Source organism: Ictalurus punctatus, chromosome 7 (genome assembly GCF_001660625.3).
Source record: "Ictalurus punctatus breed USDA103 chromosome 7, Coco_2.0, whole genome shotgun sequence".
Taxonomy (NCBI): domain Eukaryota; kingdom Metazoa; phylum Chordata; class Actinopteri; order Siluriformes; family Ictaluridae; genus Ictalurus; species Ictalurus punctatus.
In genome coordinates, this window is record NC_030422.2 from 24,767,022 (window position 1) to 24,783,544 (window position 16,523).

A 16,523-nucleotide genomic window follows, 5' to 3' on the forward strand; every position below is an offset into this window, starting at 1 on the left:
CAGACCCATTTCTGTGTGTATGCACCTTTTATAAATGAGGTCCTGGTGTCAGAAAATAACAGACATGGCTATAGGAGGCTAATAATACTATATTGTGGTGGTTTTCAGTATTGTCCATTACTTTCTAACATCTGGACAGTAATTTCCAAAGTTGCACACTGCCCTGATAAATAAGACATCTCCCCTATGTACAATATAAACTGTAGAGGGTGTTACCTTGCTTACAGTGGATATATAACTGCATTTAAATGAAGAGGCTCAGTATAGAATATATTTACTTATTCATAACAGGATTGAATAGCAAACCCATTATGACTGTATTTAGCTAACTGACTAGTCTCTCAACCCATTTATCATTGGCTACCTTTATGTGATTGTTGTTATGGTTACGTCTCAGGCATGTTCTTTTCATTTTTAATTAAAACATTCAGTGTAGCCTGTAAATAATCCCTTTTTGTGTAATCAAAGTAATTATTGAAACTGCAATAGTGAAGGTAATAATGAAGTGTGAAAACCAGCATAGGCTGAACTGTTATTTATGATGATTGGTTCTGTTCCCATACGATTACAGAACATTAGAGAGATTTCATTTTTTAGCAGGATCAACATTAGACTTTAAAAAAAATAAAAATAAATAAAATAAAATAAAATAAAAAACATTAAATTAGCATATAATAACTTATTTTGAAAGAACGCATATACAAAGAAATTACTTTCAGGCCTGACAGAGGAAATGATGGCTTACTGTACTTAAGAGCTGCAATATAATCCTTTTGTAAAATATAATGCAGGAGTGTGTGATACAGTTGAGAGTGATTATTCTAAACAAGCTTTTATACAAGTCCTTATTGTTTTTCATCAATTCATCTTAGGGTCACGAAGTTCAGATCTGTCAGGGAGACAGAACATGGAGTGGCAGTCCACCTGAGTGTGTTGGTGAGCCTGTGCTGTGTTTCTTCTTCATAGACTCACAATATCTCTCCATATGTCTGAGTTGATATTGTGTAATGCAGTTCTTTGTAGTGACTGTATATATGGCTGTACTCATAACAGGGATTCAAGCTAAAAAGTCCTTTTCAGTTGCTACCTCATATTAGCTACTTATATTACTTTGATAAAAATGATGGATAATGTCAGCTGGCTAGAAAATCGTAGCTCAGTCAGTCACTCAAAGGTCTAAAATATTTTCCTGACAGTATTAAAATCAATGTACTTGTGAAAATTATATGACTACAATTTAGCATTTTATTTATTATTCATATATTTATTTATTTTTATACTTTCCACTTTAAGTTAGTCGATACACAATCTTAAGTTATAATCTCAGGTAATATCTATTGTGCATGCTCCTGACACAAACGAGTAGTGTCCATCAGCAGTATGGTTGTGCGAGAGGAAGACCCACTGTCTGACCGGCCGTATCGACCGCGCATGCTTTGTCTCCACGGTTTCTACTGTGCAGACTCTGGCTCTAATTTTTGCAAAATGCTAAATTTTCATATATTCAATTTTCATATTTTCAACACAATGGGAGTAAATGGTGCCACTCATATATACAGTAGTTGTTTTTTATTCTTATTTGGAGCCAAGAAATATAATGTATTACAGCATCTACCAAAAGTCACTGTAATGGATAACAGTAATGTATTTTAACTCATTGGGTATATAAGATTTACATGGAATAACATTTTTTTGCTTTAAACTTTATTTTCAGCGACTTCATGTGGTCCACCACCCATTGTGGAGAATGCTGTTTCTGTGCCAACCGGTGAGTCATACCGGAGTAATGTGACCTATATCTGTAACACTGGGATGAACCTGATTGGCCCACAGAATCTCACGTGTCAGGCTGATGGAGCATGGAGCTCACCTACACCAACATGTGAAGGTAAGAAATCTGCTTTAATTACGGTTGCTTTGTGTTTAGCAAATGACTGAACTGCATTGCATTGAATATCTTTGTCTCAGCCCCCAAAGGTTGTGAAAGGCCTGAAGGATTATTAAATGGGAAGGTTCAGGAACAGAGCCTGGTCAGTTGGAAGGCTCTTGAGTTTTCCTGCAATAAGGGCTACACTCTACATGGGGAGTCCCTTGTTGTCTGTATGGGAAATGGTTCTTGGAGCTCACCTTTCCCTATATGTACACGTAAGGCTACCAGTCACAATCATTCCACATGATACGTCACATTACTTGCACATCACCTGCTCTTAATGAGATCTAAATGGGATAGTTCAGAAGAAAAAATGATACATTAATCAGTAAGTGCTTTAGCCTGGACATGATCAAAGTGCATACAGAGCCTAGGGACAAGTTAGAGTTGCTAAAGTTGGTGGATAGCTTTGTGGTGCAACAAAATTGACAGAAGCCAAATCAGTTGTTTGCAAACAGATACCAACTTGTGAGTGATCAGCCACAGTCGGAATGGATTTTCTCCATTTTGCATTTTTGGAGATAAACAGATTTTAAAAAGCTAGCACTTTAAATGTGAAATACATGCAAAAGAGAAGCATATTTCAGTTCAGGAAAGATTATTAAATATGTGTATATATATACATATAGCCTGGTTTTTCCAGGTTGTGACACATTTGTATTCACTGATGACCATGCAGACTTTATATGATGACCAAATTTATTCTTATGAAATGGATAGTTTTTGTTCTAAAATCTGATTCATGTTTGAAACCATTGTAAAATCCTTGATATATGCACACCTGGACCAAATACAATAATTGTATTCTGTTTCAATGCACCAAGTTTTAATCCAATAAAATCTTTGCACTTAAGCTATGGTTCTGTCCACAATGAGATACAGTCTCATCCAGTTCCTTCTTGTTTATACATCAGTATTTTTTTTTTCACCATGTGGTTACTTTCCTGCAACTAATGTCATTTACCACACTGAGTCAAATTCAACAGACAATGGATTACTTTCCTTCCTCTTCAGCCCAGTCATGCCCTCCGCCTCCAAGATTGACAGGGAACAATGTCAACACCACCTTATTCCTGGTGGGTCAGACAGTGCCAGTCAACTGTCCTAAAGGTCAGCAGGTCAAAGGGCGTCAGAGCCAAGGAACAGCCATCATAACCTGCAGGAGTGACCAGACCTGGACTCCAATCAGGGCAGTTTGTGCGAGTAAGTAAACATCATCTCTCAGCACTATTACTACCCTACACATACTACACTGTTACTTTGATCCTTTTACCATAATATAAGAACAGAACTGAAAGGCTTATCCCAAAACAATCACAAGTCTCTTTAAAGATAAGTCTAAATACTTTTCAGACTATATCTTTGTTACAATATTGTAATTCTCTTTAAACATTTAAATAAAGCATGGCCATTTTGACATAAACAAAACAAAACAGTTTTATTTCAATTCAATTTTATTTCAACTAGTTCTCAGGGAATTTTTAACTCATAATTGCACTTCTACAGAAGTCAGGGAGTTTCACAATGATTCACGAAACGTCTTTAAACCCACTTACCCAACATCACCAACCACACACACATACGCATAAAAACACGTACACATGCCATTCTTTATAGAGGAGGACATCATGTCCCCAATTCACAGTAGTATTAGGTTGTATGTGTATGTGGATGTCTAAAACAGATGTCTTACAACTGAAACTCTTAGTTTCCGTCTCTCGGAATCACCATGTGCTACTTCACCTTTCATTTTCATTAGCCTTCTTTGCTCTTATTGAGTACTCACACTTGCACAATCTCTACTGATGACAGGCTCATGGCAGCCGTTATATTGATATTTGTGTCACAGCATTACAACACATCATTTGGCCTACACATAAACTAAACCTAATCCTGTTCATGCAGATTAACATCGCACGGAACATCATTAAATCCATTTTAAAATCAATGGAAAGAATGTGGCACAACCATGATTCTGCCTAGAAGAGACCATCCACTAAATGTCAGTGACTGGGTAAAGAGGACATTAGTCAGAGAAGCAACCAAGAAGCCTTACTGGATATAGTGCTGCATACACATTTGAAAATGTTCCTTTTTATTATTTGTATTTTATTAACTTGCTGAAGCATTGTTTTTTGAAAATGAACGTGAAATGTAAATCTAGTCAAGGGTAATATTTGATGTTTTTATCCTGAATAAATGAAATGCTTCCTCTTATTAATACTGTGTAGTAAAGTACTGGAGATTTGCTCTAAAGCAGCACATCTAGGATTAAGACCAGGAGTGTGATGATTTCACTGCTGATAGTACAGTATGAGAAGTCGTTTTACAAGGTTTTATTTATTTTATTTATTTTATTTTTTTTGGGAACAAAGGAAATGTGGTTATTGCTTTGGGTGTAAAATCTTCCTCTTCCTTTGCATGACCTGTTCAGATAGACTTTCTATTCTTTCAGTCAGTAAAACGCTTTGTGTGCTTTTTTCAAAGTTGCTGTGATGTAGTAATATATTTCATCTACATAGCATGTGCAAACACATGCATGGTGGTGTGAATGTGTGCTGTCATCAAAGTATTTATGCATGCCTGTTTCAGCTCGAAAATTTTATTGCAGCAGTTTTTAAAAAAGAAATAGAACACAAACTGGCTGGGCATCTAACTACAGGGTGTCCCACAAGTCTCCATCCATAGGGGTCTATGTTTGTCAGCACTACGTTGGGTGTGCCTTCGTCAGTGGTTGTTCGTTGACGTCGATTTCTTGGTCGGTACGCAACACTTCCAGTCTTTTTGTATTTGTTAATAAGTTTGGCAACAGTGTCATGTGTAATGTGCTTGGCAAGACCATTGCAACCTTGCGACAGCTTCCTGATCCAGCCATGAGAATTATTTCAGTATGTTCTTATTTTTGTCAAAGGCATTCATTTGGGATATCTGGAATATATATATATATATATATATATATATATATATATATATATATATATATATATATATATATATATATATATATATATATTATTATCATATATATATATATATATATATATATATATATATATATATATATATATATATATATATATATGATAATAATAATATATCAATTAAGTAGGAAAAATTTTGGAAGACATTTTGTTAAAAAGTGTTCATTTCCCATATGTATGGAGACTTTTGGGAGACTCTGTAGATTAGAATATCTAATAAGAACACCTAATGCAAAAAAAAATAAACAAGCAACATGTGAATAAATGTAATACATGTTGAATGCGACTGCTGAGGAATAGTTAAAATAATTTCACTAGCAAAATACTAGACATACTATTAATTTTTTTTTTTTTACAAACAAGTACAAAAAGAAGCAAATTGCCATTTGTAAAGCACATTAGTCACTAAGTACTCATATATTCAAGCACTGCATTATATTCTATTAAATACTGAGCAATTATTGCATTATGGCACCTGATAATGTAAGTACCCGATAGTTTTCCCATGCACTCTAAAATCATTTTATATATATATATATATATATATATATATATATATATATATATATATATATATATATATATATATATATAAAGACATAAAGTGTATTTCACATGTTTTGTCAACATTAACTGTATAGGTGAAATCTAGTTATATATCATTAAGAAATGTCACAGTGTTGACTTGATCAAACCACAGCTCTTGCTATTGTATTCACTGTAACTCCACCCCTTTTTACAGCTACACTGCCCTGCGCTAATGATCATGAAAACACCAATGTATGTGGCACACTCACACATGTCACCACCACAATCTTCTGCCATTTTTTTTCTACTTCTGTTATAATCACAAGAATAGGGCCCTCAGTCAAACTGTTGCCACAACAGTCAGAAACCTAACGTTCCTTTTTGTGCTTCCTTTTTCAGCCTTCCTTTTTAAGCACTTTTACACATACATTTAGTAATTGGGTTATTCTTTGTAAATGGTGCCATTTGTGGTCCTGTAAAAAATTTTTTTTTTAATATATATAAATAAATAAATAAATTACCATTACCAAACATTACATTATTTTCAAAAATCCTAACAAAGGAAAGTGATTTTTTAAAAACGTTTCTCAACTCAATCATTACAGTTCACGTAAGAGCAACCATAAAATATCAAATTACCTAATATGAATATGCTGAAATGAACAATGAGATCTCCTGGTGTCTCAGGAGATCCTGAAATGAACAATTACAGAATCTTATTCAAGTATTTACTCACTATAAAAAACCCTAATGGCCACCAGGATGACACACAGTACTTCTGGGACAATGTTGTATGAAGCATGGTGGTGGGAGTTTCATGGTTTGGAGCAGCTTTGCTGCCTCAGAGTCTGAATAGAAAACATTAAGAAAACAATTCCTTTGATAATGTATTAGGAAATACAAGAGCATGTCAGAGTATTTGTCAGTCACCTGAAGCTTTATAGTTGAGGCAACCTAAAACATTTTTTCACAACATACCACCAAACACACAGGGATGGTCAAACCAGTAGACCAGCTTTACCAGCAGGATTCGCAACAGGTAAGTATTGTTACAGTACAGTGTTCAGTACAGTACAATTTTGTACAGTTTCGGACTTACCGCTACTAATCATAGACAAGTTACTTTTAACACAAATATAAAGCAAATAGAAAATCTCAACCATTGTTGATCAATTTAGCCAGTAATAAGGAAGCAGGCTGGCTGGCAAAGATGGTCAACCAGTTTTATAAACTCGGCCTGTGTTTTGCCAGCTGGTAGCCGGTCATACCAAGCTGACTTTGAATGGGTCACATTCCTGAAAATCACAGTAAAACAAAGAGTGAAAAGCTAGAAAGCTAGCTGTCAAAGGTTAGCTTCCTGGCTTAACTAACATTTCCTATGACTTAAACCTTTTGCACTTACCCTACTTCACTAAAATAATTGAAGCTATGTTTTTAATCAAAATCTAAAATGACAAAATAATAGAGAAAATGGAGAAAACTTTAGCCATTTGAGTTTCTATTTCTTCTTCAGGAAAATCCATTTGGTGCCTAGTTTTAGAGTAAAATGAATGATTCTGTATGTTTTACTGTATTATTGCAGTGACGTTACAGCAATTCTCAAAGAGTACCATGCAGTGTGCTGTACTGAACTGTAAAACACATTTTCAGTATTATACCGGTATTATATTTGAACACGGCATTGCAATGGGGAAATTACAAGAAATTACAGTGTGGGGACAGATGACAAACCATGAAATATAGCTAAATGAAAATAAATATTCATGAAAAATAAGTAGGGGACTGAAATAGTTTTTTCAATAGTTTCAATTAAGAATGTGGCAAATATCACCTGGGGAAATGGGGACATTTACCATGGCAGCAAATGCAAAGGATAAACATTTGTTGATTTGGGTTTATATATATATATATATATATATATATATATATATATATATATATATATATATATATATATATATATATATATATAGAGAGAGAGAGAGAGAGAGAGAGAGAGAGAGAGAGAGAGAGAGAGAGATGCACACAACTGAACAAAATAAGATGGATCTGTTCAGGGACAGAAAATCACTGCTTACAAAGAATGACCCAATTCTGGTTAGAACAGCAGGGTATCAAATTCCTATCACAGAGGACCACAGTTCTGTGGTTTTCACCACTTCAGCACAATGCAATCCAGTTCATGAAAACCTTTAAAATTAGCTAATGCACTGAGGCAAGTGAGATTATTAACCTGCAGTGCTGTTATCTGCTGACACATTTCTACAAACCCAGCAGTCCATGAATCGCTCGTAAGGCCAGCTGTCAGCTACTGACCCTTTTCTGGGAACCGCCCTACACAGGGGTGTCCTGCGGCCCTCCTCTCCACATGGCTAATGGAGTGGTCCGTGGGGCCATGTTCCAGCTCGGTGACGTGGCGGTGTACTCGTGCTTCGAGGGCTACGTCATGGAAGGCACTAGCAGGAGTGTGTGCTTGGAGAATGGCACATGGACTCCACCCCCTTCCTGCAGAGGTAGCACAAGGATTTGCCCATGTCAGCCTGCCCTTAAAGGGCCTTTCCTTCTATAAACACCTCTGATTTTTCTTAAGTTTATACACAACTATAATTTTACACATCAGTGTCCTGAGCTCCTATACGAGGTCGTCCTCAAAGCCTCCAGCAGTAGTGGATGGTTTGGCTAAAGGTTCGACCTGCATGCATGCATTCATTCATCACTGCACAACCTTCATTCACATCACGCTACTTCACCCTGTGCGCTAATTAACTGTATTTTACTCGTTTAACATGCATGTGTGAACAAGCTGTTTCTTTTACTCTTCTCTACACACCCTTATTAGCAAGTAGATTTTCTTGTTTGTGAATTTCTTCTGTATGGCTAGGCAATGATCATAATATTCAGACCACCGAGGACTTTGCATCTAATTAATCCATTCTGAACATAATATTAAAGCGACTAAGGAACATTATTTTTACACAAAGCTCCAGAGCCACTAGTAAACTATGCTTCTGTCTATCTCCTATTTCAGACACCTTTTTGGTGCTATGGTTTTGGGGTTTCTCTGTTTAGTGCAGTGTAACATTAAGACTGCATTTAGAAACTGTTTCAACTGGGTGTGTGCATGCATGCCTGTGTGTGTGTGTGTGTGTGTGTGTGTGTGTGTGTGTGTGTGTGTGTGTGTGTGTGTTTTCTTCAGCTGTGTGTTGGCTGCAGTGTCAGAATGGAGGTGTGTGTCAGAGGCCAAATATATGCTCCTGTCCAGAGGGCTGGATGGGTCGCCTCTGTGAGGAACGTAAGTTTTACATACAAAGCATAACAGACAGGATGAATCATAAATTCATTAGCTAATGGTCACACAAAACCTCCAGGGTGCTGTACAGTCTCATGGCTAAAAAGTGATCTAATGAATTGCATTAAAACAGGCTATAGGAGGGCACACGGTGGCTTAGTGGTTAGCATGTTTGCTGCACACAACCAGGGTTGAGGGTTTGATTCCTGCTGCTGCCCTGTGTGTGCAGAGTTTGCATATTCTCACTGTGCTGGGGGTTTCCTCCCCCGTCCAAAAACATGCAAGGTAGACTGATTGGCATGTCCAATTTTTCAAGTTAAGCCAATATCTTTAATTTTTCTCAATATGTATAACCATGTGGTGTATGTGCATAGCAGCTTAGTGATATTATGGCCTCTACCTATATATCACTCTGATTCTTAGGTTTTTCCACATACCTGATTCTGAAAGGAACATTTGCATTTAGACAGCACACATCTTACACCAAATAACCACAATGCTCATACCACACAACTTCCTGTGTCTTGGGTTACTCTGTTACTTGCTTTCAGTTCTGCTTTAAAAAAAAAAAAAAAGAAAGAAAAGAAAAAGAAAAAGATGATTCACATTAACCAGGGTCAATTAAAAAACAAGCCTAATTATAGAAACCTTTGTCAATCTACCTGGAAACTCCAGTGTTACTCACATCATAGCAACTCTTATCAGTTTATCTCTGCCAGACTTAACGTAATAGCTAACCTCCTCTTACACTGAGCACACGTAGTAAAACTGGGTAAATAATAAGCTCATAGTGAATATACTGAAACACTGGAGAAGCTCAAAACAAACAAAAACAAAATACAGAAACAGAAAATGAAAAGTCAGCTGAAAATAACAAAATGATGATTAACCGTCATTCAGAACATGAGAACACTGGCTACTGTGAATACACACAAACACTTCCTCCTTTTATAGGGTTGCATTTCCTGTCTGAATTGAATGACACGTCTTATTTATATGGTGTTATGGATATGCCTTGGATTGCAGCTAAATTTTAGTGTGTATGTGTGTGTGTGTGTGTGTGTGTACATATGTTGCAGCAATCTGCATCCTGCCATGTCTAAACGGTGGACGCTGTGTTGCTCCATACCAGTGCGAGTGTCCAAGAGGGTGGAGTGGCACACGATGCCATGCTGGTTAGTGTTTGTGTATGTGTGTGTGATGTGGGGTTTTTTTTTTTTTTGGCACAGATCAAATATCCCCACATGGATAGGAACATTTGGCTACACATTATGTCAATGAAAAGTCCTCACAAGGACAGTAAGAAAGACGTTTGTGTGTGTGTGTACAATAAGTTGTCTTTTATTTTCACATATATTGCAGTTGGCACATTTATGCCATCTGTAATTAAACTTCGCCCTTAAAATCTAAATAGAAGAACTGGTGATGTTTCTTGGTCACATATGAGCACATTACATTGACCTGATCAGCCTCATGAGCACATGGCAGACAAGAGAGAGGTACATTAAGGAATAATTAACAAAAGTGATCTCCTGGAGGGATGAAATGGAGAGATAATACAATCTCCTGGGGTCACATGGTGTCACACTGCGGTTACTATGGCACCGAGCTCTGTAACAACAGATCCTCATACAAACCCTCAATTCCAAAACAGACTCAGCAAATATAATAAGAAAATAAGAAAAATATAATAAGAATATATGTTTATTTATATATATATATATATATATATATATATATATATATATATATATATATATATATATATATATATATATATATATATATATATATATATATATGGGTTGGAAAATAAATGCATACATGACTCATAGAATGTTGTCATATCTTCATCCAAGTCATAATAATAGTCAAACACAATCTACTGTATCTGTTTGTGTCAATACGGAATACACCACTCATTCACAATCAGTCCTGTGTACAAAAGAACAAGAATCTCTAGTTTTCCAACAGCTAATTAGAGTCCCTGCCCTATAAAACACACTCAAAGCCTAGTTACTGGAAATTATCTACCAATGGAGGGCATTCAGTATTTTCTCACTATAAAAAAAACCCTAGTGGCCACCAGGATGACACACAGTGCTTTTAGTGCAATGTTGTATGAAGCATGGTGGTGGGAGTTTCATGGTTTGGAGCAGCTTTGCTGCATCAGAGTCTGCATAGCAAACATCAAGAAAACAGCTCCTTTGAAATTGTATTAGGAAATAAAAGAGTGTCAGGGTAGTGGTCAGTCACCTGAAGCTTTATAGTTGAGGCAACTTTTTCACAAGTGGAAAAAACTGATTTAAAAAAAACAACATTCATTTAAAATGCAGATGCTCGATATTTATCAGTGTCGGAATCTAACGGTTTTACCCAACTGAGCTGTGGCATTTGTCATGACCTTTCTGCAAGTATGACTGTCACGATTCGAGGTTGAGCCAGAAGCAGGTGCAGATAATGACTTTATTTGAAGCACCGTACCGAGAGACTAAGACAACTTGACTAAACACTGTGGCATGAAACAAACACAGACATAAACAACATGAATCTACGACTACTTGGCCGAATACTGTGGCAAAACTAACCATAAACAAACGAGATCAAGAAACATGGAACACAGGGGTCTAAGACAACAAAAGACCAGCTAATGGTGCAGACAAGGACTATATATACACATGAGTGCTCATTAACCAAAACATGAATCAGGTGCAGGTGGTCATGTGACAGCTAGAGCAGTGCAGTGGCTGATGGGAAGTGGAGTCCAGAGTTTCCCCGATACGTGACAGAACCCTCCCCCAAGGGCGCTACTCCCGGAGCACCCAAAATTATACGTCCTCCCTCTGGTGGTCCTGGCCCCCTGGAGAAAATGTCCCCTGCAAACCCAGGAGGCCGGGCGGCTTCTACAATGGCACAGGAAGGCTGAGATATTTCCTTGGCAGAGCATGAAAGCGGAGCAACGTCCCCAGCTGAACTGGAAGTCAGAGCGAAGTCCCCTGTAAGGCCAGGGAGAGGAGCGTGGGTCTCCATGTGGCCAGGGAGAGGAGCGTGGGTCTCCTCGAAGCAGAAGAGGGGAACGCTATCGGCCTTGGAGCAGAAAGGCTGGGCGACGTCCACAGCTGAACAGGGAGGCTGGGCGACGTCCACAGCTGAACAGGGAGGCTGGGCGACGTCCACAGCTGAACAGGGAGACGGAGGCTCTGAGGTCACTAGGTGAACCTTGGGCATGGGCGGAGCTTGGCTGGCCGTGTCGGCGGACTGGGGCATGGGCGGAGCTTGGTTGGCCGTGTCGGCAGACTGGGGCATGGGCGGAGCTTGGCTGTGCGGGTCGGCAGACTGTGGCGTGGGCGGAACTTGGCTGGGCGTGTCGGCAGACGGGGGCGTGAGCGGAACTTGGCTGGGCGTGAGCAGCATTTGGTCATTTGGGTCAGTAGGCCTGAACATGAACTCAGGGACGCGAGACTTGATTTGGACCTAAGGGACGCGAGGCTTGGCTTGGACCTTCCTGACTGGAGGCTGGACCTGGAGCTCAGGGACTGGAGGCTGGACCTGGAGCTCAGGGACTGGAGGCTGGACCTGGAGCTCAGGGACTGGAGGCTGGACCTGGAGCTCAGGGACTGGAGGCTGGACCTGGAGCTCAGGGACTGGAGGCTTGACTTGGATATCAGGGACATGAGACTTGACTGGGACTTGGACTTTCCTGACTGGAGGCTTGGCTTGGATCTCAGGGACATGAGACTTGACTTGGCTCTCAGGGACTGTGGGCTTGACTTGGACATCAAAGCCTGGTGCTGGTGCCTCCCCGCTGACCCTTTGCAGGAGCTCGGCAGGTGAGCCCACCTCGTGGGGCTCAGGTTTGAGCTCGGAGGTCACCCTGTCGGTCCCAGGCTGGGTCTCTGTCCCGAACACAAATTCCCCCTCCCGTCGGTGTGGCATGGCGTAGTCCTTCATGCACATAGGCGGTAAGTTGAAGCCCAGGTAATTCCTGGCAACCTGCTGCTTTCGTAGCGCCGCTTGGTAATCTTCCAACTGTTGGTGTAACGTGGCAAAGTACTCCACTAACATTGGTGGCATCCTGACACCCCAGATATCCATCCTGGCTATCTGCTGCTTCTGATTGTGGGTCATTCGTTCTGTCACGAGTCGTGGTTGAGCCAGAAGCAGGTGCAGATAATGACTTTATTTGAAGCAACGTACCAAGAGACTAAGACAACTTGACTAAACACTGTGGCATGAAACAAACACTGAGACATAAACAACATGAATCTACGACTACTTGGCCGAATACTGTGGCAAAACTAACCATAAACAAACGAGATCAAGAAACATGGAACACAGGGGTCTAAGACAACGAAAGACCAGCTAATGGTGCAGACAAGGACTATATATACACGAGTGTTCATTAACCAAAACATGAATCAGGTGCAGGAGGTCATGTGACAGCTAGAGCAGTGCTATGGCTGATGGGAAGTGGAGTCCAGAGTTTCCCGATACGTGACAATGACAAAACATCTACAAGACATGTTTGCTGGTTCTACCAGTTATGAGTTATTAAAGGGTTCACATACTTTTTTCCAGCCTGGGCTATAATTGATTCAGTGGTTTTATTTCATTTATATAAGGTATATAAAATATAGCATTTTATTTGTGTAAAATCTCATTTTATATCATTTAAAATGAATTAAAATAAATGATCAACGTATAAATGGATTCTTAACGGTAATTTAAAAGGGTTTTATAACCTTTTACTTAGTCCTGATATTTTCTTCTCTTTTTTTTCTTCTTCTTTTTTTGTAAGCACTGATTTCATTTTCAGATCTGGTAGTGAACTAAATTGCTCTGTAACCCAACCCTTAATGTGCTGGAGGTTTTGCAATTTATCAGAATATCATTAAAACAAACCAAATCATTTTGCCTCGAGGATCATATCTGAACCTAACATATTGTGTGTATACTATACATACACATACACATACACATACACATACACACACACACATACACACACACATACACACACACATACACACACACATACACACACACACACACACACACACACACACACTCCTGTGGACATAATACTAGTTATTAACTGTTTATCTAGCTCCTTATCGAAATTAAAAAAATCCTTTTGTCACGCTCAGCCTGGCTCATGACAGGTGTGTTTGCATGTTTGACTATGAGGACAAAGGTCTTTGAAGCAGAGAGCAAATTTGGGAACATGTGATAATGTGATGTCGCTTAGATGTTCCATAGATCTAGACACACCTTGGTCTGGTTCGTTGGTTAGATTGCATACCTGTTTTTAAATTATATTATTTGGAGAGTTCATGCTTGCCTTATGTAATGCAGTTTACAGGTACTGGCACTGCCCCATATGCCATTATATATGTTGCGATATAAATTATAAGTGTATTATAGTAAGTTACATAAGTTGTGGTAAAGATACAATATTACCATGCACTGGATTTGTCTTTGTTTCAGGCTGTACAATGCAACAAAAAGCATAAAAACAGCTAATAAGCACTTACTACCAACTATGACTCATGAGCATAGCTGGTTGTGGAAGTTTTCATTATGTTGTGAATATAGCTAATATGTTGACTTCTCATGTTATGTTTTAGCACAGAGGTTGGGAACCTTTTCAGTTGGCAGAGCCATAAAATAAAAATAAAAAAAGTTATGATTGTTTTCTTTAGAGATATTTTTGTTGATGTTTTTATATGTCTTCTTCTTCTTATAGTTATTATCTTTACTATTGTTGCATAATTATAAAACGTGGTGATGTAATAAAGGTTATTTCACATTTTGCTTGTTCTTGAACTAACCGCCTGCACTTCACCTAATAGGTCTGTACCGTAGGTAGCACTTGGACTTCATTTAACCAAATATGATAGTTACATCAAATGGTAAATCAATATAAGATGTAGTATGTAAGTAAGAGTAGCAATACTTACCATTAATGTGACTTTCAAATATGCAAATTCGTCTGTCTGTTTGGATTGAAAAGAACTCTACTTGTCGTCTTTTTTTTTTTTCTTTTAGCTGTTTCACCTTTGTTAAAAAACTGAAAACGGATATGTACGGATATGTACATAGTTTTCGGCCAATTTATACATTAAACTGGGAAATCACTGCTCTGCTCCACATTGTCCAATAAAATCTGAGCTTGTTGTACCACATCACAATTGGCTGGTGTATACATAACAAACAGGCATTGATTATGACTGATGTAATATTTAAAAATATCTAGTTCTAATTGAACTGACACACTAGCGTTCGTGATTGATGATTGTTGGGGAAGGGAAAGGTCTTTCAGTGTTTTTTACTGAAACTGTGATTTGCCTTATATCCAGTAAGAAGCTTAAAATTACAAACTGCTCCTTTAATAAAATAAACAGTGAATAATTGATAGACCTCAGGATCACAATTTTCCACAAAAATCATATGGATCATGTCAAATTTCTGATAAATCATGTGTATGAGAGTTAAGTGTAGATGTATTGGTGTTTCATTGCAGAATATCTTTGTGCATGAGCGTAAATGAGATTGTGTGTGATGTGTCCTCAGCGGTGTGTTCATCGCCTTGTCAGAATGGAGGCAGGTGTATCAGGCCCAACAGATGCCGCTGCATTCAAGGCTGGGGTGGTCCCGATTGCTCCAGGTGAGTATATACACACAGTTACACATTAATAGAAATCAGCTAAGAACTGGTTTAAAAATAAAAAAAAAATTTTTTAAAAGAGGTCTGTTTTGTACAAATAAATCTGTTCACCTTCTTTAACCTAATGCCTATAAAATTGTATTTGTGTATATGTATTAGAAGTTTCATACCCATCACTGATACTAGATTACACAGGAAGCCCACAGCACCTCGTTCAGTAAATAAAGCTGTTGATCACAGTGAGCTGTTGATCACAATCATTATGAGCACTAAACCATCAGTGGCCAAACCTGTTCCTGGAGATAGACATTCCTGCACACTGTGATCTAGACTGACTTCTGCACAACCCAAAATGCCAGACCACAGGTGTGTTAAATGAATATCTGCTGGAATGTGGATCTCCAAAAGCAAGAATGAGCACAATTCTCAACCACATACCATTATGGTTCACTACCGTAATCACTGCTGATCAACCGATCCCTTAACTCAGCATTTATTAACTGACAGACTACAGTCTGGATCTGGACACAGCAAAAGTATTGCAGTAGAATAAACCAGTCACTCGATCAACGTATGAAATAACTTACGCTGAACTACGGACAGTTTTTTAAAAACATGAATCGTCGCAGCTTCAGTAGCAGATCACTTGCATTTATGGCAATTGCCTACCCCATTGAGAAAGGAAATTATATACATATTTTTTTCAATACATAATTTAACGTATCTAGGTTGATTATTGAAATAACTACATTGCTTATTTAGACAAAAGGTTGACTAAAAAAAAAATCCCAGAATGTTTATTAAAAATGATTGAACGGTGAAGTATGTGCTTATTCTAAGTTGAAAACAGTATCTCAGATACTGTATATGTTCAGAGTCCATATCATATATTCAATAGGTCAATATGTTCAGAGTCCATGGCACTAGTTAAAATTGAGAACATTAAGTGCCACGAGCAAACAACAACAAAAAATGATCACTTTGAATATAGTCATGAACTAATCATTAATGGTTACGTGTTAAGAGGCAAGATGTTGTCAGCATTCATTCACATTTGCTGCTTATCCAGACATTTGAAAGCAATACATTTTCTGTAACGGGACCTTCACAAGTGTTAGCTTAAGTGCT

At 38.2% G+C, this 16,523-nt stretch overlaps 1 protein-coding gene across 6 annotated transcripts in view; it reads left to right on the forward strand.

The window, feature by feature from the left end:
• svep1 (sushi, von Willebrand factor type A, EGF and pentraxin domain containing 1) overlaps positions 1 to 16,523 on the forward strand; it is a 102,138-nt gene that overhangs the window by 84,891 nt on the left and 724 nt on the right. For 4 of the 6 annotated variants that reach the window (XM_017472561.3, XM_047156482.2, XM_053681889.1 and 1 more), the window contains 8 exons: positions 873 to 936; positions 1,715 to 1,888; positions 1,969 to 2,145; positions 2,945 to 3,133; positions 7,782 to 7,952; positions 8,636 to 8,731; positions 9,808 to 9,903; positions 15,302 to 15,395. In XM_017472561.3, coding sequence (XP_017328050.1) covers positions 873 to 936; positions 1,715 to 1,888; positions 1,969 to 2,145; positions 2,945 to 3,133; positions 7,782 to 7,952; positions 8,636 to 8,731; positions 9,808 to 9,903; positions 15,302 to 15,395 — 1,061 coding nt within the window. Of the gene's footprint in view, positions 1 to 872; positions 937 to 1,714; positions 1,889 to 1,968; positions 2,146 to 2,944; positions 3,134 to 3,835; positions 4,152 to 7,781; positions 7,953 to 8,635; positions 8,732 to 9,807; positions 9,904 to 15,301; positions 15,396 to 16,523 lie in introns of those variants that run through there. The other 2 variants (XM_017472562.3, XM_017472564.3) reach the window with 2 other exon arrangements.